At 38.0% G+C, this 26,074-nt stretch overlaps 1 protein-coding gene across 1 annotated transcript; it reads right to left on the reverse strand.

Moving 5' to 3' along the window:
• Nucleotides 1-12,756: 12,756 nt before the first annotated feature.
• CKMT2 (creatine kinase, mitochondrial 2) lies at nucleotides 12,757-25,784 on the reverse strand (the record flags this gene model as incomplete). The annotated part of the gene is made up of 9 exons (XM_084233986.1): nucleotides 25,627-25,784; nucleotides 24,115-24,313; nucleotides 21,491-21,586; nucleotides 20,803-21,024; nucleotides 19,026-19,111; nucleotides 17,964-18,087; nucleotides 16,898-17,032; nucleotides 15,595-15,720; nucleotides 12,757-12,876 (listed from the first exon to the last, which is right to left on the reverse strand). Exons 1-9 carry the CDS (start codon nucleotides 25,776-25,778, stop codon nucleotides 12,757-12,759), a joined length of 1,260 nt encoding a protein of 419 aa, XP_084090112.1. The 5' UTR covers nucleotides 25,779-25,784.
• Between the last annotated feature and the right edge of the window lie 290 nt (nucleotides 25,785-26,074).

Raw genomic sequence — 26,074 nt, forward strand, 5'->3', positions numbered from 1 at the left:
TTATAATGTACATTTACCCAATGTTATAATCCAATGTGCCCTTAAAAAGTTATTTGGAGCCCTGTTGAGTAATGGGCAGTGCCTCATGGTACTCCTGCTTGATGCTACTTTATCATTCAATGAAATACTATACTTGTAGTCAAAGAAAATATCTTTTTAAGAGGAAAATCCTAGTCTATTAACAACTCAACAAAACCTCCCAAACAACTGTTCTTAGTGGAAAAGATGGCACTATCACATCCACAGTTCACCAGGACCACTACTTCCATTCCCATTTGTGTGCTGATTCACTTTACCTCTTAATATATCTGTCCACTTCTCTGCTACCTCCCTTGTCCTGAATTACTGGCAGCTAGTTTGGGCATCTGTTCTTGCTCCACTTTCTTGGACCTGTTTTCCATACCTTCACCAAGTGAATTTTGAAGATGTAAAGCAGATTGTTGCACACCTGATTTATACCATTTCATAGTTTCCCATTGTTCTTATAATGAAGTTCTTATGAAGAAGTTCCTTAACATGGTATTAAGTCCCTTCCTACTTCACTAGCTTCACTTGTAAAATTTCAATCTCTCCTTGGAGTTACATGCATAGAGCCTTCCTTCAGTTTCTCAATGCCACATGTATCTCACACCTTTACACGTGCTGTTCTCTTTCTATGTGGTTCCTTCTTTTCTTTCAATTAATTTTTTCTCACCCTTCAAGGTTTTCAACAATTTATCTTCAAGTAAACCTTCCAAAGTCCCTTTCCCTAAATTAAGCCAATCCCCTGTTGTAATCTCATGGCATTATATAATTCCTCATAGCACTTTTTAAATCTGTAATTGCAAAGTAATTTGTATATGTTCTTTATTATATCTCCGTTGCCTGGTACTGTTGATGCTCAACACAATATTACAATGCTTGTTAAAGCAAACTAGAACATGTCCCAATTTTCTTTAAGAGGAAATATTAAAGTCAATGTTGTAAGAATGCAGGTTCATTTTATGGCATGTTGCTTTATTATGCTTCATAGATACTATGTTTGTTTGTTTTTACAAATTGAAGGCTTGTGGAAACCCTGTAATAAGCTAGTCTGTCAGTGCCATTTTTCTAAAAATATGTGCTTACGTCATGTGTCTATGTCACATTTTCATAATTCTCACAATATTTCAAACTTATTACACAATTAATAGTATATTTACACTCATAGTATAAACATAGCTTTTATATGCACTAAGAAACATAAAAATTTATACAACTTGCATTATTGTGATATTTGCTTTATTGCAATGGTTTCAAACCAGACCCACAATATGACTGTATTGGGATTCAGAGTGGTTAATCTGAGAAATATCCTATGTCTTATAGTCTTATGGGGAAGGTTTTACATGAAAAAAATATATATGCCCTAACCCTTAAAGAAAGAGAATTCTAGAAAATAAAAATGTATGATAGTGCTCCTCTTACCATAATGTTTTCAACCAGCTGACTTTGGGTTCTAAGCACCAATATAGTGTAGTGACATTTCATAAATAGGGTTTCTTTCACAGAAGCCAGACACTTGCACACAACATATACCACTAGAGGGCACTATAGAGAGGCATTCAACTAAAACTTGTTCTTCAAAGTATTAGTAAGCTGTTCAATCTTGGAAGTGAAGGACTTACTCTCAATTTAATTTTCTGGAAGTGCATCAAATAAAGATTAGTAATTGAGTTATGGAAATTGAGGTTATAGAAATCCTTTGGTATTATGAAGAAAATATTACTCCTAATAATAGTTAACTCTCATTGAGTATGCAGTGAATACTTTCATTACCAAATTAATATACCCAGTATATGAGAGTTAGGTGCTATTGTTTTATACATTTTACAATGAATAGATAAGTTCAGAAAACTGAAGTAATTTATCCAGTAAGAAATAAATCAGGATTTGAACGAAGAGCAGAGAACAAAGAGGTGCTTGGCCAACCTGGCTAAAGTGACTGTGGGTGCAGCAAAACTAGGAGTGCCAAGGTCCAACCTGGGTGAGCCCACCTTTTAGCTGAGTCCAAACACTAATATGTGAAGCTTCAAAATAACCTGCTTAGCTGGAGAGTAATGTGTAATGGAGCACTGTGAATCTAGAAAGGAAGGCTGGGGCCAGATTTTGCCAAATTAAAATGTTTTTAATGCTAAATTAATGTGTTTGCATTTTATCCTTTATATCTTAAGCAATGAAGAACTCTATATAGTTGTTTAGATCATATAGTATATCTCATAAAATAGATGAAGAGTATAGTGTATAGAAAAGTGTGCCCATTGCAGTGCTAAGAACCCTCTGGACACTTGTAGAAATTCATTAGAATAGAAAACTAGAGGAGAAGAAAGAGTAAAAAACAAATAGCCCTGCTCTTGGAAATAAAATAAGATCCAGATCACTGACATTCTAAGAACCTCTTTCTTAAAAAAAAAATCTATCAGTGATTTCTTTAAGCTGCTTTGGGACTCTTACAGTAGGGCCAGCAGCAATGGAATTAAGTTCCTTTTCCCCCTTAAATGCTCTTTAATAAGTATGAATTACATTTAGAATCTCCCTAAAGAGTTTTTTAATATATGGGAGTTTTTAGATAACCATGAGAATTTGCCAGTATATGTAGATTCATATAAATGCACATTTTTTAAAAAATCTATAATCTAATTTTACAGGTCAATAAATAAAGTGTCAGAGAGGTCAAATGGTTGTCATTTGACACTATATAAAATACTAATGACAGCGTAATTACCTGTCATGGGCATGGAGATGGCTGTCTATTTTCATTTGTCATGTTGGTTTTCTTAATAACAAAGTTACAAGCAATAGTGCTTATTCAGAAGTGAAAGAAAATGGCTTCTGACATATCTAAGAGGAGACTGTCATTAACAGAAGTTGCTTGAGATTGCTAAGCAATAAAGTAGGAATAATATGAAGTTTGTGTTCTCCCATGAAAAAACTTGAATGATTTTTATATTCTTTACTTAAACATGGGGAATAATAGCATTGGAAACATTCATCATAAAACAATATGATCTTGTGATTCTCATCTCACCCTCTTCTGATGTGTCTCTCAAATTCAAGTTCCTAATCAGGCTTTTAGTTGTTAGAGTGTCAAGTGCTTCAAATGAATACTTAAACCTAAATTACAAGTAAGTGGTAAGATTTGCAAGTTCTCTTCTCTGAAATGAGTACTTCCTCCCCTCCTCTGCATATTTGAGGAAATGCTACCTCACATGGATCTTAGACTGTCCCTTCAAAGGGAAGAATGGGAAGCCTGTTATTATAAATGGAATTCTAGTAAACAGAGAAGATGAGGTAAAAACATTTTTGATATCTGCTTGCTAGTTAATGCTAGATATATACAAATGACAGAGCCTTTGCCTTTTAGCAACCAACAGCCTGTGAGGTTAAGATATACAGATTTGTAAACCACTACTGAAGCTGTAAGTGAAGGGATTACATTGGAGGTACATATTATAGATAGATTCATTCTTCCTGGGAGAGGAAAACTTCATAATAGAAAATGTTACAGACAACTGGGCAGAAGGATTAGGGAGGTGATGGGAGGAGTCAAAAAAGCCCAATTGAACCATTCTCTCTAATAAGATGTTTTGTGTATATGAGGTATATTTGCACTTGTGTGCACACACACACACAGGTGAGGAAGGGAGAGCAGTTGGGTAGATAATTTATGATCATACTTTACAAGGAATCAAAGCAATCATGGGAAAAGGGCTCCCACTAATATTTTAAGAAACATTTATAAACCAGGAAAATGTACAAATCAAATTTGTATGTTCCAGAAGTATGTGATGGTAAACTCTATGGAGATGAACTGGGCACAGACCACACCCAGAGGGATCTGTAGTCAAGTGGAGACAGACAGATATGCCAATAATACCCCGAAGGATAAATCAAGAATGGCAAATTTGGGGTTGTACCTAGGTGCACCCAGAGCAGTTCAATATGGAATTCATTAGCATGTTTTCAAATAGAATATTAGCAACATCACATAGGTTGCTTTTTAGCTATCTCAAAGGGTGTCTGGGAGCAGAAGAACAAACCAGACAGAGGGACTTGTTTTAAGAGTATAACACATCCATCTATATGTTGTTGCTTTTCCTGTTTTGAGTATTTGTATTAAAAATATAGTTAGGATGGTGGTGGTTACACATCAATGTGAGTGTGCTTTGTGCCATGTGCCACTGAACTGTACACTTAAAATGGTTAAAATGTTTGATTTTATGTATGTATTCTAGCAATTTTAAAAATAGAAAAAAAACTGATAGTTTATATTTTATGGGTAGTATTTTCATCTTTGCTTTATTTAAATTTAAGGAGGTGTTCTCAAATTTAAGAATCAACTTGATATCCATGTATAATTTCCCTTTCTCATCATGAAATCAGTTATTGACTTGAATTTATAAACTACTATTAGTGAAACACAAAGCATTTTTAAAATAATGGCCACTAACTATTAAGCATCTTATGCTTAAAGCTTTCCAAATAGTAATGAGCGTTAATTCTTATATATTAACTATAATTATATACTAATACCCTTGAACAGTAATACTCATTCACACTTGGGGGAAAAATAAGATGTGGAGAGTCTAACATTAAATTTTTCTGGATCCATAAAATAAAATATCCGTGCTCAGAGATATGGCCATCTTTTTGTGGTTGCCCAATATTTGATTCTATTATTTGTTGGCTAATGCTAAAATGTATATTGAAAAATTCATTTTTCCTTCCCAATTCAGTATCCTGCTGGATCTCATAGTGAAGACTTATATGGAAGCAGTTGGATTAAACAGGGGGGACCTTATTGCTGAGAACACTGAGCAGCTTAAAAGAGGAAAAATCAACATCTCAGAAGTATAATGAGAAAATCTGGGATCTGAGAGAAAACAATTGTTTTGTTTTTATTAAAACAAAACAGTATGGTAAAAGGCAGATACATTGATCTCTGTTTAAATTAAGCTAAACCAAGAGATCACTTAAGTTAAATGTTGAAGAGATGTGCCAGGGAGTGTGCTGAACATAATGTGTTATTTAAAACCCTTAATAACCAAAACTTTTTACCTGTCTACAGGAGAGAGGTGTGATTACACTGTCAACCAAATTGTTTTCAAATGAATAAAATGCATAAAAGACTTTAAAACCAACCCTCTTTTACTCATTAAAGTCTTCTAATGCTTCATTAATTTTAATGGTATAATCTAGTTCTGATTGAAGTGCACCTGAATGCAGTTAGTGCCTCATCAGTACTGATGACTTCCAAGTAATTCAGGCCATGTCTGCTGAGAGATCACAAATTATGTGTCTCTATTTACATCTACTCTGTGCATGTTTACACATGTCTTCAGCAGCACAACTTTTACATTCTAGGAGCCTAGTGTCGTCCAATCTCCCATCACCTACGTTATTTTGAAAGGATTCTATTTTCAGAGCTGTTTTTACACTAACAGCTGAATTTTGTACAAACATAAAGATTTTGCAGAGATGCCAAAATAGTCAATCTTCAGACTGAATATACATGTAAGCTATGTGAGTCAAATGCATTTTTGAAAAGTAGGGAGCTTGGTATGTGTTAAAAATTAAAAGGCAATATTTGTTCATTGCATTTCCACTGTAACTCTAGGGCCCTTGAAACAAAGTTTTTAGAAAACCCTCTTCTTAAATTCTACCTTTACAATTTCATAATATTAATACATTTCTCAAACTTCCTCACTGTCAAAACATCTTATGCTCCAAAGCTTTCTAATTAGTTATGAATGGTAATACTTATATATGGGGCCTCCCCAGTGGCGCAGCGGTTGAGCGCTGGGTTGCAAAGCTGCCCACAGCCTCTGCAGCACCGGCTCGATCCCAGGCCGACGGGTGAGGGTCCCACATGGCACGCAGACCCCTCCTGCCGCCCGCTGCTCCCCTCAGCAGTGTACTTCGGTCCCTCTGCCTGTTCTGCTCCCTGCTCTGGCTCTGGTGAATTCTCTCTCCCTCTCACACTTCTGACTGTACCCAGTGCTTGTATAAATAAATCTTTAAAAAAAATACTTATATGAATTATAATTATATACTAATTCTCTTGGGTAAAACTAAGAAAATATACAGAATGAATACTTAATTGATTATGGTGCACTTCTTTAATACTTGGTCTCTAACATGGGAATTTTCATAGCTCTACAGTAAGTGACTTATGGACCAAGTTTGAAGCTAACCCAGTTAAGTACCTGCTAAAATGAAATATCAGCACTCTTTGGAGATATACAACAAAACCCAGACTCGACAATACATTACAATCATGTGCCACTTAACAACAGGGATAAGTTCTGAGAAATGTGTCATTGGGTGACTCCATTGTTGTGCCAATATTACAGGGTAATTACACAAACCTCTATGGTGTAGCATACTACACACCTAGGTTAAATGGGACCACTCTTGTATATGTGGTCCATCATTGACTAAAACATCATTAAGCAACACATGACTGTACATTCACTATCTCCAGGATACAATTCAAAATTATTTGATATGCAAAGAACTAAGAAAATATGACATGAAACAGACAGTCAACAGAGGCTTATTTATCCTGGGCTGACCCTGGAATTATAAAACAGGGAGTTTAAAAGAAGGTATTTCCAGATATCTCCAGACGTGGAATATAGAGAAACCAAATAGTGAGTGAGATAAAATCAAACTTAAAAACTAAGCCTTAAAAGCAGGCCATAGAACTGAGGCATCCAAAGAGGGAGTGGTGGGAGCAGCATAAGGCAAATTGGGCAGAGAACAAATGGACTATGGCAGCAAACTATAGCAGTTTTGGTGGCAGGTGTGCTACAGTCACTGCAGCTGGTGGAGGAGGGTGGTGGGTCATATACTTACAAAATACTATCAACTGTGTAAATCAATGGTATTGGATAAAATTTTTTAAAAAGCAGTTATTTTAATTGTTCAATGAATAAAGGATATTATGTTATAATAAATGTAAAAATAGAATATCTCACAGATAAATGGAAGTATAAAAAAACTAAATGACAATATGAGAAATGAAAAAATAAAACATCTGAAATGAAAAGTTCATTGAACTCAATAGCAGAATGGAGAGGAGAGAATAAAGAATTAGTGAAGATAAACATAGATCAATAGAAATAATCCAATCTAAGAAAAGAGAGAAAATGAGCAAATTGAAGAAGAAAAGGGTTCTTTTAAAAAAATGGATACTTGAGGTCCTGTGGATCAACAGCAAAATGTTCAACATACTGCCAACTGGAGTTGCAGAAAGAGAAGATAGAATGAGACAGAAAAAGCATTTGAAGAAATGGTGTAAAAAACTTACCAAGTTTGGTAAAAGACATATATATATGCATATATATATACACACATATATATACATATATATACACATATATATGTGTGTGTGTATGTATACACATACACACATACTTTTTTTCAATCAGCTCAGAGAACCTCAAATAGGATAAATATAAAGAAGATCACCCAGGCATATCAGAGGCAGACTGTGATAAGTTCTTATAAGCAGCTAGAGAAAAATGACACATAACATATACAACAACTATTTGCATAACCATGAACATCATCAAAAGCATGGAAACCAGAAGTCAATGTAACAAAATATTTAAAGAGATGAAAGAAGGGAAAAGAGGAAGGAGAAAATTGAATGTTTATTGAGCCAGATAATTAGGTCTGTGTTTTCTCCAAATGTGAATTTCATACCATTATCGTGCTATGAAATTGGTGTAGTGGGTCACAATCAGAACATTTTAAAACTGAAAGAGAATAGGATAGTATAGAATAGAAAATTATCAGGGTGCCTCTCAAATAATAAGGTTAAATATTGTTACATGAAACTTTTATTTAGGTTTTATATACACACACTCACTTGCACACTTACATATGGATACTGTGTTCTAATATAAAATACATTTCTCCCCATAGGTTATAGTAAAAGGGAAAACCTGTAAGTCACTGCTCCATATTATTTATCATCATAAAAACTTTGCAAAACAGGAATTATTTCCATTTTACAAATGAAACCAAAACTCTGTTTAAGTTAAATGATTTGCACTTGGTCATTTTGCTTGTAAGTACCTGAACTGAAATTTAAAGCAAATCTGTTGATCTCTATACAACTTCTTTTGGCTGCTTTCAAAATATGCTCATCTGTGACTTTTGGCCTGAGGAAGAGCAGGAATATCCCATAAGCAGATACACTATGGAAGCTTAGAAGTCAAGGAGGAGGACCTAAGTTTCCCTTCGCGCATGAAAGAGACCTAGAACGATTTCCCAAACCATCAAAGGCTACTGTAGCTGCATTCTCCCTCAGATAGAAGAGATGTAGTACATTTTAAAAGTCCCATGACTCAAAAACATGCCCTATTCACCTCATTGCTTCAGAATACTGATTGAAATAGACCTTATTAAACAAACTATTTGCATGTTTTGACTACTTTGGCTAAAAGATAAGGCATTTAATTAGAATTTTAATTAATAGAATTCTCTTTATCTCTCCCAATTAACTTATCTTTCACATAAAATATCTTTTGTCTTCATTATAACATTACCAGTGTGCTTGTTTCTTGTGGCAACAAAATAACTTAACTTCTGAAAACAGATCATATCAGTCAAGTACTTGGCAATGCTTGAGAAAGGATATTCTTGTATTTAATTTAAGGACTGATACAAAAGCTGAAAATTGCCTGAAGAGATGTGAGGACAGGATATTTGATAAATATGGAGAATTTCAAGAAAAATGAGATGCTAGATTGTTTATAAATCTATCATAGATTTGGATTAAATTGGTTATGAATATTTTATTCCTAAAAAGTGAATTCACACATGAGGAAATTCCTGGTAACATAGTAAACCTCAAATAGCCCCACAAGTCAAGAAATTCAAATATAGATACAAATAATTTAAAGATTTAGTTCTACAACAAAGAAAATAATCCAGTCAAAAAATGGGCAGAAGAGCTAAAAAGAAACTTCTCTGAAGAGGAAATGCAAATGGCCAACAGGCATATGAAAAAATGTTCAACATCACTTGTCATCAGGGAAATGCAAATCAAAACTACCATGAGATACCATCTTACACCAGTGAGAATGGCACATATTAAAAAAACTAGCAACAACAAATGTTGGCGAGGGTGTGAAGAAAAAGGAACTCTTCTGCACTGTTGGTGGGAGTGCAAACTGGTCCAACCACTATGGAGAGCTGTGTGGAGATTTCTGGACCTACTAAACATAGAGCTTCCATATGATCCAGCAATTCCACTCCTAGGTATTTACCCAAAGGACACAGAAACATCAATTCCAAAGAACACCTGCACCCCTATGTTTATAGCAGCACTGTTTACAATAGCTGAGTTTTGGAAACAGCCCAAATGCCCAAAAATAGATGACTGGATCAAGAAGATGTGGTACATATACACCATGGAATATTACTCAGCATTCAAAAAAGATAAACACATGCAATTTGCAGCAACATGGATGGCGCTGGAAGGGATCATGCTCAGCAAATAAGCCAGAAAGAAAAAGAAAAATATCGGATAGTCTCACTCATAGCAGGAATCTAGAAAACTTAAATAAGGGACCAGGAAAATGAATAACTATAAGAAAGTGAAAATCAAAATCAACAAAAAACTATGAACCAGAGACACTTTTTGGGGGGTGGGGGGCGGGAGGGGAGGGATTGGGGTCAAAATGGGGGGGTTGCAATTGTATGGGGAATATAAAAATAAAATTTATTTTAAAAAATGAAGATTTAGTTCTAACAATCTGTTGGCAAGCTAATAAGGAATACAAATGTGAGTGTGGTTTTTGATAAGAACTAACTGCTTGAAGATAAGAAATGAATTAGGTAAAAATGCAAAAAAAAAGAAGAGAGATGTTATTTGACTCTGTATCTGAGATGTTCAGTTAATTCATGTTGTTAATGATCGATTATGTGACTTCTGGTGGTGTACCACAGATCTCAAGGCTTGCTTTCTTTTCATATCAATAGCCATATATTTTTATGCCAGTGCTTGCTTTTCAGTTTTCCTTCTAAAAAATGAAATGTTGGTATATCTTTATCTACTCTCTTTGGTTCATTTATGCTTATAACTTAATTTGCATTCATTTACCACTTATTTCATAAGATCTTTCAGAAGTGAGAATATCAGGTCTTTTGGTTTGCCCTAAATGATGGTTTTAGGGAATAATCAGCAATAGATTATTGTAACATTATAATAGTGACTTCTTTGTTATTATTCAGCAAACATTTACATGGTACTCACAATGTGTTGAATACTTCTAAGTGAACTTTACAAGTATTGATATCCTTGCAACAACTCTGTAAGACAGTCATAATCATTGCTCTCATTTCATACAAAAGCAGAATCTAGAGATGAAGTAAATCATTTAACATCATATAATGGGAGCGTTGTATCCCAGTAATAGAGCTGTAGACTCAATATGTCTGACCCTGACACTAGTCTTCTCCAGCATTTATCCCTCTGTCTCCAGAATGTCAGTTACTCCAAGGTTCTGACTCCTCTTTTGTCTACAGTTAAAAGGTGGGAAGAACATCTCTCCACCCCTATGCTTTCAAGGTGTTTAGCACACTGTACTGAATTATATTGGGTATGATTCCTCTTCTAAATTTCTTCCAAACCAATTTATCACTCAAAAGTTTGTGTGGTGCCAATCAACACCAATACAAATGCATTATTTTTATATTTCATTTTTCCTCCATATAGCGGTGATTTATTTTAACTATAGTCCCTTAATTGTGCTTACTTACTTATGGAATGCAGAACTTGATCTCATTCCTGTTGTTCAAGCTAACAATAATTTTCTTTTGTACGTGGAGCAATTTTATAAGCTGTTACAGAATTAGTTGTTTCCACTTCTATCATGCTCCTTCATATTACAGACATCACAAAATGAAGGGAAAGAATAGTAAGGTTCAGATATGGATCTATATACTGAGGAAAGGATCCAGCTTTAGAATTACACTAAAGCCATTTCCAGTATTTCATACATCAAAATTTGGATTGCTTTTGAGAGACTGAATATGCAAACAAAAAACAATGGCCAGACCTTACATGACAATAGAAATCTGACCATAACCTCTGCAGTAACCTGTACAAAAAGTCAGACCACATCTCTGCATCAGTCAGGGAAGAGATTTATCAGAGACTGTCAACTTCTCTAGTTTTTTCCCCTGCTTTCAACTCAGGACTGACCAGAGAAAGCCAAATATGCTCCCCCGTATGATTTTTATATAGGGTACAGGTTCCTAGACCCAATTCCAACTTGAATATGTGTAGACTTCCCCACAAGAATAATCAATTTTCAACACCAGCAGCATATCAAAGAATTTAATTCAATTCTGAAACTATCTATCCAAAGATAGCATCAGCTTTCACAGGCAAGGGTTCAATCTTCTAAGACCACCCTCCACTTCAGATGTCAGTCACAAGCCCAGGTTGTTACCTGTGCTTCTGACTAAATTACTATAAATAAGAGGTTCCTAGAAGTCCCTTCTCAGGCTCAATTAATTTGGTAAAATTTTTCACCAAATTAATAATAATTATTAATAATTAATTAATAATAATAATAATTAATAATCCAGGAAATGCATTTACTTTCTGGATCACAGATTTGTTACACGGGATGAATCTTAAAAATAGCAAGATGGAAGAGATGCATAGGGCCAAGCATGAGGGAAAATGTCAGAGTGACCATGTACTTTCCAGGTGAGCCATTCTCCCCAAATCCTTACATTTTCATCAACCCAGAAACTCTGAAGTTCCTCCTTCTGTGCCTCTGTGGAGGCTTCATTACAAAGACATGGCTGATTAACTCACTGGCCACTGGTGATGAACCCAATCTTCATCCACTCTTCCCTCCCCAGATATCAGGGTATGGAAATGAAGTTCCAACACTGTTTACTTGGTTGGTTCTCCGGGGAAACCAGCCTCCATCTTTAGGCTTCCACAAAAGTCACCCCATTAACTTGGGACACTTTGATCACTTTTCAACACTTGGGAAATTCTAGGGCTTTTGGCAGCTATGAGCAAGGAAGTGTGGATGAAGACCAAAAATGCATGCTATATACATTTCATCCAAATCACAGTATAGCTCACAGGATGCCCTGCTTCTAGTTAACCTGCCTAATTCCCCCAGCCCTACATCCCCAGTTATATCATGGAAGCCTTCCCTTTTTCTCCCACAATAAAGCTATCCTATGCTTACCTTTGAGTTTCTGCCACATTCAAGTGATGGTGGCTGACTCACCTGCTATGGCAACCCTGAATAAATAGCCTCTGTCCTCATTTTTGTAGTCTTTATTTCCACATTCTCAAGGGAAATGAATGTCCTCTTGCTCTATTTGCCAAAAAATTGATTACTTTATTAGTTCCTCATTTTTCAATGGTGTTCATAGGGACGTGTTTAAGGGTTGATTATAGTAGAATTAGTTTGAAGGTTTCTACAATTGTAAGTGGTCTCATAAATATTAGTTTTATCACTGCCTTAAAATATTTTTGCCTCCTGCTACTTGTAATTGGCTGCATTTGCCCTTCTGAGTAGTGTGCAAAAATGAGGGAAACAAACCAATGATATTAAGGAGAGTTTTATTGTTAAGATAGATAGGACCTACAATTTTACTTCTATTCTTCAAGTCTACAAAAACTCTCAGAGTAAAGGTATCTTTATGTCTGTCATACCAGCAGACATTTTAAATTGAGAAAGGGAAAGTTTACTTCCTGCCAAACTGAGGAAGAGGCGGTGGCACCTTAATATCTTGACCTTTCTCCAACTTCTTTTCACAATCCACCAGGTAATTGACTCCATCGATGACTATCTGAACAAGCTCAACCTTCGATAATGAAAAAGATGATTAATTTGCACAGAAGAGACATGCAAAGCATTGATTGATCAATAGTAACAATACTGGGACAAAAGAGAACTTGCAACATTAGATGAACTTTATAACAAATTTTTCCTTCTCATTATTTCCCTAAAGGTTTTAGAAGGAGAGGTATCTGATAGTAATTGTCAGAGATGGGAAACACAGAAATTACAGGGTTACTTTCAAACTTTCTTTAGTTAAGACAGGGTTACTACTCTGTGTGTGAGAACTTTATGTATGTAAGAACTTCAAGTTAACTTCATTAACTTGAATTCCAGACACTTTTTCCTCATCAGTCTTTGCTAAAAAACAACAAAGTTTGTTCAAAAAGTAACTACACAGTGACACTCCTGTGTTATTATTTGGCCTGAATTCCAGTTTTGACCTGTGCTAAACTATCTGGACACTGAATATACTATAGTTGAGTTACTATTTACACAATGAATGTCTTTCTGGAAAATTATTCACAATCAACTGGTGATTAAATAACATTTTTACTGTAAAGGCAAGTTTGCCACTTAAAGGAAACTTTGTGAATTATATTAAGATGAACATTTTTAAAATTCTCGCTTTTTAAAAATAGGTTAGAATTTTGGTTTACAAATATTTTTTTCTGCTTAAACTAAAACACATCTGCCTATGAATTTCTTTTCCTGGAATCACCTCCAAATAAATTATTTGCACTACTCCTGAAAAAAAAACAAAATAAGTAAGTGATTAGTTAATTTCCAATAGCATTAAAATACATGATATAACTCAAGAATGAAAAGCAGGGAGAAAAGGGATTGTTTAGTGTTACTGGTGAACATACCTTAGGCACGATGGAGCCCAGGTCCCTCCCTGAGAAAGGCTTGGTTCAGAAAGCTAGTCATTACTAGTCAAAAAAAACCTATTTTCAATGTCTGGATTTATTCATCCAAGTATTTGTGAGGGTGTGGTGAGATGGGTTTCTCACTCACTGCCAGTGAGACTCTATTTTGGTATAAATTGTCTGGTAGGAAATTTAATCATAAGTAAGAAACCCTCATCTCATCACAGAATTCCTTTCCTAGAAGTATATCCTAACTAATCAGAGTTGTGATTAGAGTTATGTATAGAGATGGTCAGAGTTATGTAAGGAGAAATGTTAAATAGATAATGAACTAGCTTCACTGTGCTGTTATTAAATATCATGTTTTTGAAGAATATCTAATGTTGTGGGGGAATGTTCATGATAGAATGTATTGGGGAAAAGATGTGTAATAATATCAAATATATAACACTAAATTTTGTTTTAAGAGTTTTTTAAATCATTTTATGAATGGAAGGCAATTAGAATAATGTTCACAATCGTAATCTCAGGATTGTTAGATTAAATAAGTAGTTTTGTTATTTACTATTTTGGGCATTTTTCTAGCCTTTATAATGTTTAACTATTAACTTATAGTTAGACTTTAAAAACATTTTTAGAGGTAACTACTTCAATTTTCAGTAATAAAAATCTAGTAATATTAGAAGAAAACAGGGCTAGGTCCGAGATTTTCTTTAATCACTACACTGCACATTAGTCAGTATATTTCAGAAGTTTTTTTGTGGTATTTTGTGGTATTTATAGACACTTTTCAAGTGCTTTACTAAGGCTGCTAACATACAAGCTGAGAATGTTTTTGCCTTTCCTTTATTGGCACAGATACTAACAGGCAGTGAAATATCCAAATGTAGGCGGGTAAGAGAGAGCATCTATAATCAACAGATTTATAATAAGCAACTAAGTTATTAAGAACTATATATTAAATTAACAATGGGCATAATATGTTCACTGGGACCACACCCAGAAAATTATATTTGATGGGATTCGACAGCCTGTTCCTTGAGTGAGTTCTTTGTACTTCATCTCACACATGGCTACAGGTCTATATGTATAGTTCATGAATCCTATACATCCTATGTACAGTATTCATAGTATCCTAAGGATTCTTTTATGAGCACAAACTTATGTATACATGCCCATATTATGCTTGCCATCCTTAGCCCTAACAATATAATTTTAGAAACTATCAAATATCTAAAAGTATGGAAGAGAAGATAAAAGTATGTGACCTTCACCAAAAGAAATTCAGAATCAAGAGAAAATTCCACTATTTTACCACCTTTAGAGAAATATTACACATGTTCTCTGACTTTACAGTTGTAAAGTACCGCTGTTAGCATCATGGAGCTCCTGCTGCTGAAGGTCTCTGGAATGCTCGAGGGGGCAGGATGGTGACAATGGTCCCACTGTGAATTCTTTTACTTGCCTAGACATCCTCAGCTCACTTGGCCCTTTCCCCGATGTAGTTATTTCCCATGGAGAAGCAGTGTAATCATGCATCACTTAACGACGGTTCAGTCAACAAGGCCGCGTATATGATGCTGATCCCAACAGGCTACTCCATATGCCTAGGTATGTAAAAGGCTATACCACCTCGGTTGTCACTATATTCTACAATGTTCACACAACAAAGAAAACACCTAATGATGCATTTCTCAGAACGTACCTTCATTGTTAAGTGATGCATGACAGTACTACTGAATGAAAGGCTAATATGACTCAGGATTCAATGGGGGAAAACGAAGTCTTGAATATTATAAACAAGATAAGACTATTTAGACTAGTTCTCTAAGACTGACAATTAGTTCATGCTTGGAAAGTGAGGAAGCTATTACCTCAGATCGACCAATTCGATCTATGTTGGAAATATCGTAGATATCAGCCACTGCTGCGGTGTCCACACCACCTGTGCCACGCTTCTGGAGCCTTAAGTTCTCCAGGATCTTAGAAAAGCGCGGATCCTGGGACAAGGGATAATACTGAATGTTGTAAGAAGCAAAATCAATTTCACCATCATCTTTACATTCACTTAGAAAAGATGTATAATGAGAAGAAATAACAGTTAATATTTATTAAGCATATATTTACTATGTACCAGGACACTGTTGGAACTTTTAAACCTTACAATTCCATGAAATAGGAAACTAAGGCTCAAAGGAATTAACTTGCCCAATGTCAGAGAGCTAGATAGATAGAAGGCAAAAGAGCTATACTGCTATACTGTTTTGTTTTGTTTGTTTGTTTGTTTGTTTGTTTGCATTCAGATACTAGTTTGGGTGAGTTTGTATCATCTGTATAACAACTGTAATTGATATAGTTAAAATCACAACATTAAATCACATCAAATAAATCACGTTAGCACTGAATAGCAAAAAGTTAAATTTGAGTTTTATTTTGGGCAAAAAGTATATTTTCTTAAATTGCCTTTATAATATTTGGTTCTGCTGTGCTGTGGCAGAAACTCTTATGCACCAGAATCCTTTTTCTATATCAACCACAGGTGGAGCTGAGAAATGACCACTAAGTTCTTACTGATGCAATGAGCAGAAGTGACGGGTGCCACTTCCAGGCCTAGAGCTCAAATCTTTAAATGGATCCATCTGCAGAGTCTCTCCCCTTCTGCCAAGCTGGAATATGGGACCTCGCTGTGACTATATAAGGGGAATATGTCCTATGAGAGGGGTCCTCTAGGTGTGATTCCCCAATCAGCAGTCTTGGCATCTGGGACCTTGTCAGAAATGCAAATTCTGGAGGTGGGCCTAGCGATCTGTGTTTTTCAAGCCTCCAGGGATTCTGATGCAAGTTCAAGTCTGAGAACCCCTGCACCAGGAGAAACAGAGAAAGGAGATGGGAGGAACTCCAGGGCACAGAGTTTGCCTTCCTATCTGAATTTGTTATACGATGGAGAATTTAAACTTCTTGTTCTTGAAGTTGCATCCTTTTCTTACAACCCTGAACTTTTGATCCTAACTGATACAAATACTTTAGAGGCAAACCTAACCCTTTCTCACTATTTTCTATTACAAATGCTGAAAATAAGCATTAAGGAATGGCAGTGACATTTTCTCCTTCCACAAAGCAGTCAATCTGAGCTGATCCTGGCTGAACCCAACAGGGATGCCAGCTACATAATGTTACCTTGCTGAGCTTTGGGATCTTAACGTGGACACCAGCCCGTAATCCTGTGCCAAGGTTCGAAGGACAGGTAAGAATGTATCCTAGGCGTTCATTCCACATGAACTCCCAGCCTCGTTCTTGGATTAACCGTTCTACCTACAACAGTGAACAAATGACAGAGTTCTCAAATATCCATTCATTCAGCAACCCAAACATCAGGGAGATAAATGTGAATCACATGTTTACTATGGATGAAATTTAGGCAAATTTATAGTTCTCCTTCAATAGAAAATAACACCTATCAGAATATTAAGATTAAATTAGGTGAACCATGTAAATCACTGAATACAGTACTAGCAAATATTAAATAGTTAGTAAGTGTTGGTTGCTATTATTATTTTTCATAACAGGAGAGTAGGACATTATAGAAATTCTCAGCCTGTAAATCTGTGCTCAAGTTATTGAAGAACATTTTAGTCTTTAGTCACATTCTATATTGTCCCTGTGCTTAGAAGAGCCAAGAGCAATGTTAAAGAAGCTAGAAAATAAATGATTATACACAAATTTTCCCAAGCCATTCTGTTTTTTTTTTTTAAGATTTATTTATGTATGCATACAAAAGCTGGGGTGTGGGCCAGAGGTGCGAGGGGCAGGGGTAGGGGTGGTGAGAGAATTCACCAGAGACAAAGTGAGTAGAACAGGCAGATCTACTGATATACACTGTTGAGGGGAGCAGCAGATGAGACAGGAGAGGTCTGCTGCGCCTTGTGGGTCACCTCCGAGGTTGTCTGGGGAATCGAATGCGTGCTGCAGTGGCTGGCAATACCTTGATAGCGCTGTTTTTAACCCCTGTGTGACTAGGGAGGCCCCTCCCAAACCATTCTGAATTGGAAAAGGAAGCATAAGATCTTGCTAATAACAAAAGTCACCTAGTTTTTGAAGTACTGCCATGGAAGTGCCACCCAAAAGATACAATGATCTCTAGAAAATATCAGCTCTACCTTGTAAGTCACCATAGTGTATTTTTTCAAGAATGGAAAATAGATGTTATTTAGTGAATATTCAGAAATCTCTGATAATATCTTACTTCTTTTAGTCCACGACAGAACCGCTCAAATACTCTTTTCATATTGCCTCCCTTTTCCATAGAGATTACCCTGGTGTGGTCTTCTTCATTTATCCAGATGAGAAATGTCTTGTCATAATTATGCCTAATGAAGAGAGAAATATGGTATTGAGTGTTAATTACATTTACTTCAACACATGAAAATTCCCATTACTTCTGTAGCTTGATTGCTTCATTTCACCTTCCTCATTTTCTGGATGGCCCTAATCTCTTAATTGTGCTTGAACAAGTACTACAAAATAATATTAACTTGACAGAATGAAGAGTAAGATAACTTCAGGCCATAAAAAATGTCATGTTTTTGCCCAACAAGAATATAACTTCTCTTATTCCTCAGACTGGGAGAACTGGGATGACATTAATTCAACTCTAACAGAAGTATTTAGTTTTTTAATAATTTTAACCAAAATCTTGTTGTGCTTAAAAACAAACAAAAAAAAAGATTGTACCCACATTCCTAGATGTTTGAGTTACAGGAGATTTTACATATGTTTGCTATATAAAGTCTGCCTATCCACCCGCTCTGAGCAGCTGTTCCAGAATATTTTTATCCCAGCTCCTTCAGGTAGTGTCATAATAACCTACCAACATAAAGGAATCAAAGTGGACTGAGGACTGTTAGCCAAGACAAAATATGTTTACACTTGATATCCATTCTTCCTTATAGGCTGTGCTTAAATCCTCAATGTTTATTTTCCATTTTCTGCTCTGTAAATGTCATGAAGCAGATGCTCTACAAGGTCAAGTAATATAAAGCTAATTTTTCTTAAAAGATAGTCTTTTCTCTCATGCATAATTCATGCAAACCGGTGAACATTCCTACACATCTTAGAAACATCACACACACACACACACTCACACACACACACACACACAAAATTTCTAAGTACTCTCTCTTCTCTAGTTAGCTCAAGCTGAACATGCTGTCAAGTGCAGGCCACAGCAACTTCAAGTTAGGATAAGCAGAACATCTGAAGCAGATCCTCTGCACACATGGCAAATTTGAAAACGCTATGTCCATACCAGATTCCCCTGGCATCTGGCCAGTCACGGGCCATTCCAGCACATGTTAGTAAAGGGGATACTGGCTTATCAAACAGAAAGTGGTCCTGCAGGCCAAAGGGACAAAGCAGAAAGAAAAACTGATGAGACCAGACATAATAGCAAGTGCCAAGTGGTCAAGTTTCAACTTGCTAATAATGGCTGAGATCTTTTGGGCAGTGGGCCTCAGTATTGACTACCCACTAAAATATACTTTTGATTATTAAAAAAAAAAATCAAACTAATGTCTATCTCTTATCCCTCAGAGCTTCTGACTTAATTATGATGGGTGTGGCCTAGACATTGTCATTTTTAAAAGCTCTTTAGGTGATTCCGTTGTACAGCTAAGGTGAAAAGCACTGGCTTGGTCCAGATGGTGGTAACTGCATGGACTGTATATACCCCACTAGCAGGATGCTCTGCAAAAGCAGAGCAAACAGTGAGAGACGCTATTTTACAAAGTCTGTTCCACATAGCTGCCCTTCTCTATTTCTAGCATTACTGGTTTATTATCATCATTCCTTCCATTAAAAAATAATAGAGATGTAAAATAATGATATATAAAAAGTCACCATTAAAGTTTCCTATATTCTAGGTTCTATGCTACATACTTCTACTTCCTTTTATTCTCATTAACAACACTTTTAGATAAATATAATCATTCTGTTTCACAGATGATGAGAACTGGGATTCAGAGAGATAAAAAAAAAAAACCTATCACAGAGCTAGGAAGTGAGAGAGCCTAGACTCAAAGCTAGACCTGTTTGACTCTCAAGCTTGTGCTTTAACCACTACAACATATACTCTGCTTATCAAAATCAGTATTAAGAGACAATATTTTTTTTTTAATTTGTATGTGCACAGTAAAAATATGAATAGGGACACCATATAGTCATATGAAGTAAGAAAATCAGGAGGAAATGGGGAGAGGAGTCTTTTTACAAACTAAGAAGTTGAAGAGGATCAAGACTTGAGTCAGAACAGGTTGTGAACTGTCACTGTCAAGGATGACAGAAATAGCTAAAATGGCTGCTTGAGGTGGGGATGGGTAAGGTCAGAGAAGGAGGGGACTTGTTCTAACACCCCCTAGCCTGATGAATGCAAAGATGAAGAAACTGAGGTCCACAGAATATATAGCTGCCCTGTATGGTTTGGAAATGAGGCCTATTTTGTGGCATTGCATCTTCTGAAATGAGAGAAATTTGTTTGCTTGAGTTTAATAGAAGTTACTTTCGAAAATGCCATCCTGTTTTAGCTCTGCGGTGGAGAAAATTAGTAACAGACTTAGGTTTTGTCTATCCTAGTGTTGGAGTGAAGCCGTGGAGGACACATAGAAGCAGCAGGAATTCCAGAGACTGCCTCCACTATGAGTTGGACAGATTTTCTCCCTGGCATTTCCTTTCCAGATTTTCCTAGCTTCCAGGACTTCTTTGGGTGTGGTAATGGAGAACTTCCCCAAGTACAGATAGGGTTTCTATATCAAGCAAGCAGATCCTCCATTTGGACCACCCCAAATACACTGATCCCCAGCCCACCCACTCCATATTGGAGTTACCCCTGCATATTTTATCCAAAGACTATTTGTGTGGCTTTAAAGTAAAGTTTTAAGGCCTCATCTTCTTTCCTTATATTGAAAGAGTTGAAGTCTGAACCTGGCAGAACAGGCTGCCCTTGCAGCTCACAGTTTACAAACTAAGAAGTTGTGTATGCAGCCCTACTACCGGCAGCCCCCGCCGGTCATTCAAGGGTCCCCACTCACATCGATGAGCCTCTGCTGATCCTGCTCTGTCATCTCCGACAGCTTGTAGTAGCGGCCGGCCAGGTCCCCCTTGAGGCCTTCCAGGGCCGTGATGGCTACATTCTCCACCTCCCGGCGCTCAGCCCGGGAGCAGGCCGGTGGCAGGCTCAATCCGCGGATGCTGCGGCCTGTGCGCACCCGAGATGACAGCACATAACGCTCATCAAACAGCCCGTGAGTGATCTGTCAAGCAGAGCTCAGGGTCACAGTCAGTCAGCCTCAGACCATGGTCCTGCCTCAACCACCTAAGCCACCATGGGTTCCAACCTGCTAATATGCAGTATCGCCTGCAGGAAATTCTTGGGTACTGTGCATGTTTGCATAACCAACATGATGAGCACAGTGTAGAATTGGGAGGGGGGAACCTTAGTGATAAGGGCAGAGCTACTTTACACAGTACCATCTGGAGTCCTTTCCTCCCACTAGATTTCAGTTGAAAAAAAGAATTGCTTTAGGGAAGACTAAGTTATTAGTCACTAGCATCACTCTGGTGGTACTTATTAAGGGGGCCTTCCTGACCTCAGTGGCCCTCCAGGGAGTATGCTGTGTTTTCAGAGGCATCTGGGTGGGACCCTTTTCCCAGGTGTTCCTCACCTTGAGCTTTGGAGTACCAACTTCATGGGAAGGGAGAGAGAGGGCTGGAGCTTACCTTGGATGCATCCAGATCAGTGGGGTGCTTCATCACCTTGGGGTCATAGCCATTGTGCCTGAGCTTGATGACGGGGTCAAAAAGCTCAGCAAACACCTGAGAGAGGGAAGGTGCTCTTTTTACTCTTTATTTGGTTCATCTATTACTAAAAGATCATTCACTTGCCTTTTTTATTCTTGAGGATCAAATCAGATGACATATTTCTCTGAAATTCTCAGTGCTAACATGTAGGAAGTGGGTGTGAGAGTGGATTGGTGGATGGTGATGCTGCTGCTGATGGTGATAGGCTATACCAGAGAAAAATCTCGTTGAGGAACCTTGCCACTTGGGAGAGGGCAGGGCTGCAGAACTTAAACATCTTTAAGATCTTAAACATCTTACTTATTGAATCTGCTAAGCTTACTTGATTTTCTTACTAAGCAAGAAAATCTTGTTTAAGGACTGGAGGGTTTTCTTCAGAAGTTCTTATCTTTGTGGCATAAAAGAAGTTGGCAGATCAGAGGCTAAATAGTTTTGTGGTCAAAAGGGCAAGTCAAGTTTTTGAGTTTAAGCAACTTAATAAATTTGTGGAAAGTCAACTACACCAAAAGAAAAGTGTACAGCAGCAGCTAGGGCGAAGCTAGACCCCCTCACCCTTGAGGAGCTTCCCTAGCCCAACAATCTTGTGCAAACTATATTTTTTAAAAAACAAAAGTGCCAGTAATATCCAGGTAAAATAATATATATTTTTTAATTTAAAGATTTATTTTTTATTTATACAAGTGCTGGGGTACAGGCCAGATGCATGGGAGGGTGAGAGGATTCACCAGACAGTGGGGAACAGGACAGGCAGACTGATGAAATACATTGCTGAGGGGAGCAGTGGGTGAGACAGGAGAGGTCTGCCACACCATGTGGGATTCTCGCCAGCTGGCCGGGATCGAAAGGGCACTGTAGAGGCTGAGAACAGCTTCATAGTGTGGCACTCAACTGCCTGCGCCATCAGGGAGGCCCCAGGTAAAATAATATTAAAAGAAGTCATAACAGAGCACCTCTGCAGCCTAGAGGAAGTCTGAGAGTGGGGATGGGGGGTGTTGGGTCAGGAAGCCAGCTCTAGTTGGGGACTCTGGGAACCCTGAGTTGCTCATGACTGTAAGTGAATGAGCTACCAAGATGGTTCCCTCCCTCCTTTTGATGGCTGCCTTCCCAGACAATTGCCTTCAGTTCCCTGCATCAGAAGAACACAAAGAACGGACCTGAGGGGGTTGGGAGATGGAAGTGTTTGCCATGACTAGAGAATGCTCCAGGAAAGGTGCCATAGGAGCTGAGCTATGCTAGCAGAAGACCACCCTATGTTTCTGTACTGGGGAGATGCAGGGGATTATGGGATTTCCCACAAGAGATGTGGTGAATTCAGCAGTCTGGTCTATAATGGCTGTATAATCAGCAATTCTCAAACCGAAAATACATGGAATGGAGACAGGAAAGGGTAGGAATGGGACTCAAGGACAAAATTTTGCTTTTCCTACACACTGGTAAACAAGAGGTTAAACAAGGCTAATGACTCTAGGCCTGCACACCTGCTGACAGAAATTTCCATGGCCTATTGTGTCTTTTTACTAAATTTTCCTCAGGCTATGTATTCCTTTCTACAGCTTCTCAAGCTGGCTGCTATGGGGAAAAAGGAGTTACAGGCCCAGAAGAAAAGAGTCACAGACTTGAGACCAGACTGGTTCATACTGGAGCTGCATGCAGAAAGCCCCCACAAGATGGCCATCTTAGAGACAGTCACCAGGCCACCACCACCACTCAACTGCAGCTGATGGGGGCCCACAATTAGCAACAACAAATGGACTTCCCCAAGTCCATGCTTCTTGCTTTCTTAGGCAGTAAAATTTAATTCCTCTGTTCCCAAACTCCCTTCCTAAAACCTAAATAGACCCTATGCCCAGCACCTTGGAGGGTCTCTCTCATGACTAGAGACATCTCTCCAGAGTGTTCTTTCCTCACTCTCATACTAATCAATAAACCCTGACTCCTTGCCTGACCTCTCTGATGTGTGTGTGGATTCCCTTTTCCAGTCTCAACTAGAGGAGCTTAGGAGCCCTTTGTTTGACTTGGGAGCAGGATCTCTCTGCTTATCCCTCTGATTTCCAGCAGGTGGAACAGTGGACAGCACCTAGTTCCCACCCAGCTTATCTGAGAGAGTTGTGGGAATATGGGATCAGGGCAAAGGGCCCCTGGACAGGGCAAAGGGCCCCTGTCATTGTCTAATGACAGAAGCATCCACTCCCTTCAGTAAAGTCCAGCCATAAGCATATTGCCTCCTAATGCTTCCTGGCAAATGCACATTACCACAAAACATAAAAAAAAATTTTTTTTTCTGTACCAATTTATCCCTTTGACCATCTAAAAGAGTTCTGTCATGAAGTTCATTCCTTGATGAAGAGGGTTACTAGAGCAGCAGCAAAGGAAGTCCTTCCCCTGGGAAGTTGCAGACCTCAAGCATTCCAGATGTTCTATAGCAATTGCTTCCCTTCTGGAAATGCTTCCCAAGAAGGCAAAAACCTGGCCCCTGAGAACAGAGAAAAATATTGGGCCCAGGCACATTCTCCCACCCAGGACCCAGTAGTCCATAGCTTTACCTCATAGGATTCTTCGTCACCAGCCACCATGCCCACAGTCTTTATGAAGGGGTGGCCAGGGTTGTCCACTCCAGTCTGGATACACTGGTCCAGCGTGTAGCCATTGGGTGTTGCTTTGTTACGTAGCTTGGCGTAGATGGACGGGGTGAGGCACTCCGCCATGCAGTTGTTGTGCTTGCGCAGATCTGGGTAGTCTGCACTGCAATCAGGAGAGGGACTTTCAGCGAGCAGTCCCAGAGGGAAGGGGCCTAAGAAAGGACTTAAGTTTCTAGTCATCCTCCCACCAGGTTCTCTTCAGGGACACTTGGCTAGAAATCATGCCCAGGATTCATGACTCAAGTAAGCCAGATTATTAAAAAATAAATAAATAAATAAGTCCCCTCAAAGGGATGTGGCCCTGCCTAAGGAACCCCTGATATTGGCTGCAGAGCACACAGATGTGCCTCTTGTTCATGTAAAGAGAAGACAGAGTGAAAATAATTAGAAAAGGAAATGAAATCACATGCAGAATTCTTTTTTTCTTAACCTAGAAGCTCTAGTAAAATACAACAGCATGTTTTGGTCACTTGGGTACATGTTGGGGAACCTAGAGGTTGTAACTACATTGAAATTCATTTATTTATCTGAACTTTTATGATGTTAATGCCATGATTCCATCAGCTCTGTAGAGCAAAGTGCCTAGCTCTTGAAACAGACATTCAGTAAGTATCTGTTGGAATAACACAGAGAGAAATCAAATGAGGTGCTATTTTTTCCATGAGATATGTATTGCTTGAAGGTAAGGATTTAGGACTACCATAGGCTCAAACACAGATGATCTCACCTCAGAAATTGCTGAGGTGCATAGCAGTAATTCTCTCAGAGATCCTGAGTCCCACAAAAGTCAGCTACAGGTTTTCCTCATCTCTTCCATTCACACCTGAATTCATAGAATCCCTTAATATCAGCACTGCACTCCAGCTCTATTTAATGTGCGCTATCACATCCATGGCAAGGTTTCAAGGGCTGAGAAAACACATCCATCTTCACACCACTTCTCCATTTCCCATCTGCATTGTCCTTTAAAGCTGATACCTAAAATCAGTACTATAACATGGCATTTTCCAGGAGGATGAGTCTGGAATTAGGGTCTCTAGATATGCATTTGGCTGCATGAGTTGTGTGAACTTGGGCATGACTTAATTTTTCTAAGCCTTCATTTCATTATCAAGGAGTGTTAAGGTGAATAAAATAGATACTCCATGAAAATGCTTAACACACATAAAAGTGCTCAACAAATGTTAACAATGACTATTACTACTATACAAATAGACTGCAGGCTCTGGGCAGGCATGATGCTGCTGCAGCGTCTTGTGCTCACCACAGGTCACTGTGCTTAATGAGTCTCAAAAATTATTGTCAAGCCAACTTAGGCTCCAAGGCAAAAACAGTGAATCTTGCTACCTATTTCCAGTAGAAAAGAGTACATTTCTGGCTGGCATTTGGAGTTATTTGAAAGCCTAACGGACCTACCTTGCAGGGAACATCTTGTGCTGCCCCTGGGTCTCAGCACATACTTTCTGCCGGTTCAGCACATACCCAGTGGTTAGGGCACTGGTGCCCAGGGTGGCAAATAGTAGAGAGGCATTGCGGCCAGTTAGCAACTTAGAGAAGGCACTGGCCATGCTTCCTCTTGGGTGAGTGCCTGAAAAGCAGAGAAACTGGATTAGATAGCTTCAAGGAGGGCTCTGAAGCACTGCTTAGATATCAACAGGCAAAAGAAAGAACTGCAGAAGCAGTTTTGTTTTCTTCCTTCCTTTCTCCTGCACCCCTTTCATATTGCTTGAGGAAATCTGGATAGATTCAGACATTCTGCATGTCAAACTGCCCAAACATGCCATTTTCTCCAGTGATATGATATACAGGAAAAATAAACAGAAACAGAGGACTTGTTCTTCTGGCTCTTTGACAGACCAGGTGC

This window comes from Talpa europaea (assembly GCF_964194135.1).
Source record: "Talpa europaea genome assembly, chromosome: 5".
In the NCBI taxonomy this organism is placed as follows: domain Eukaryota; kingdom Metazoa; phylum Chordata; class Mammalia; order Eulipotyphla; family Talpidae; genus Talpa; species Talpa europaea.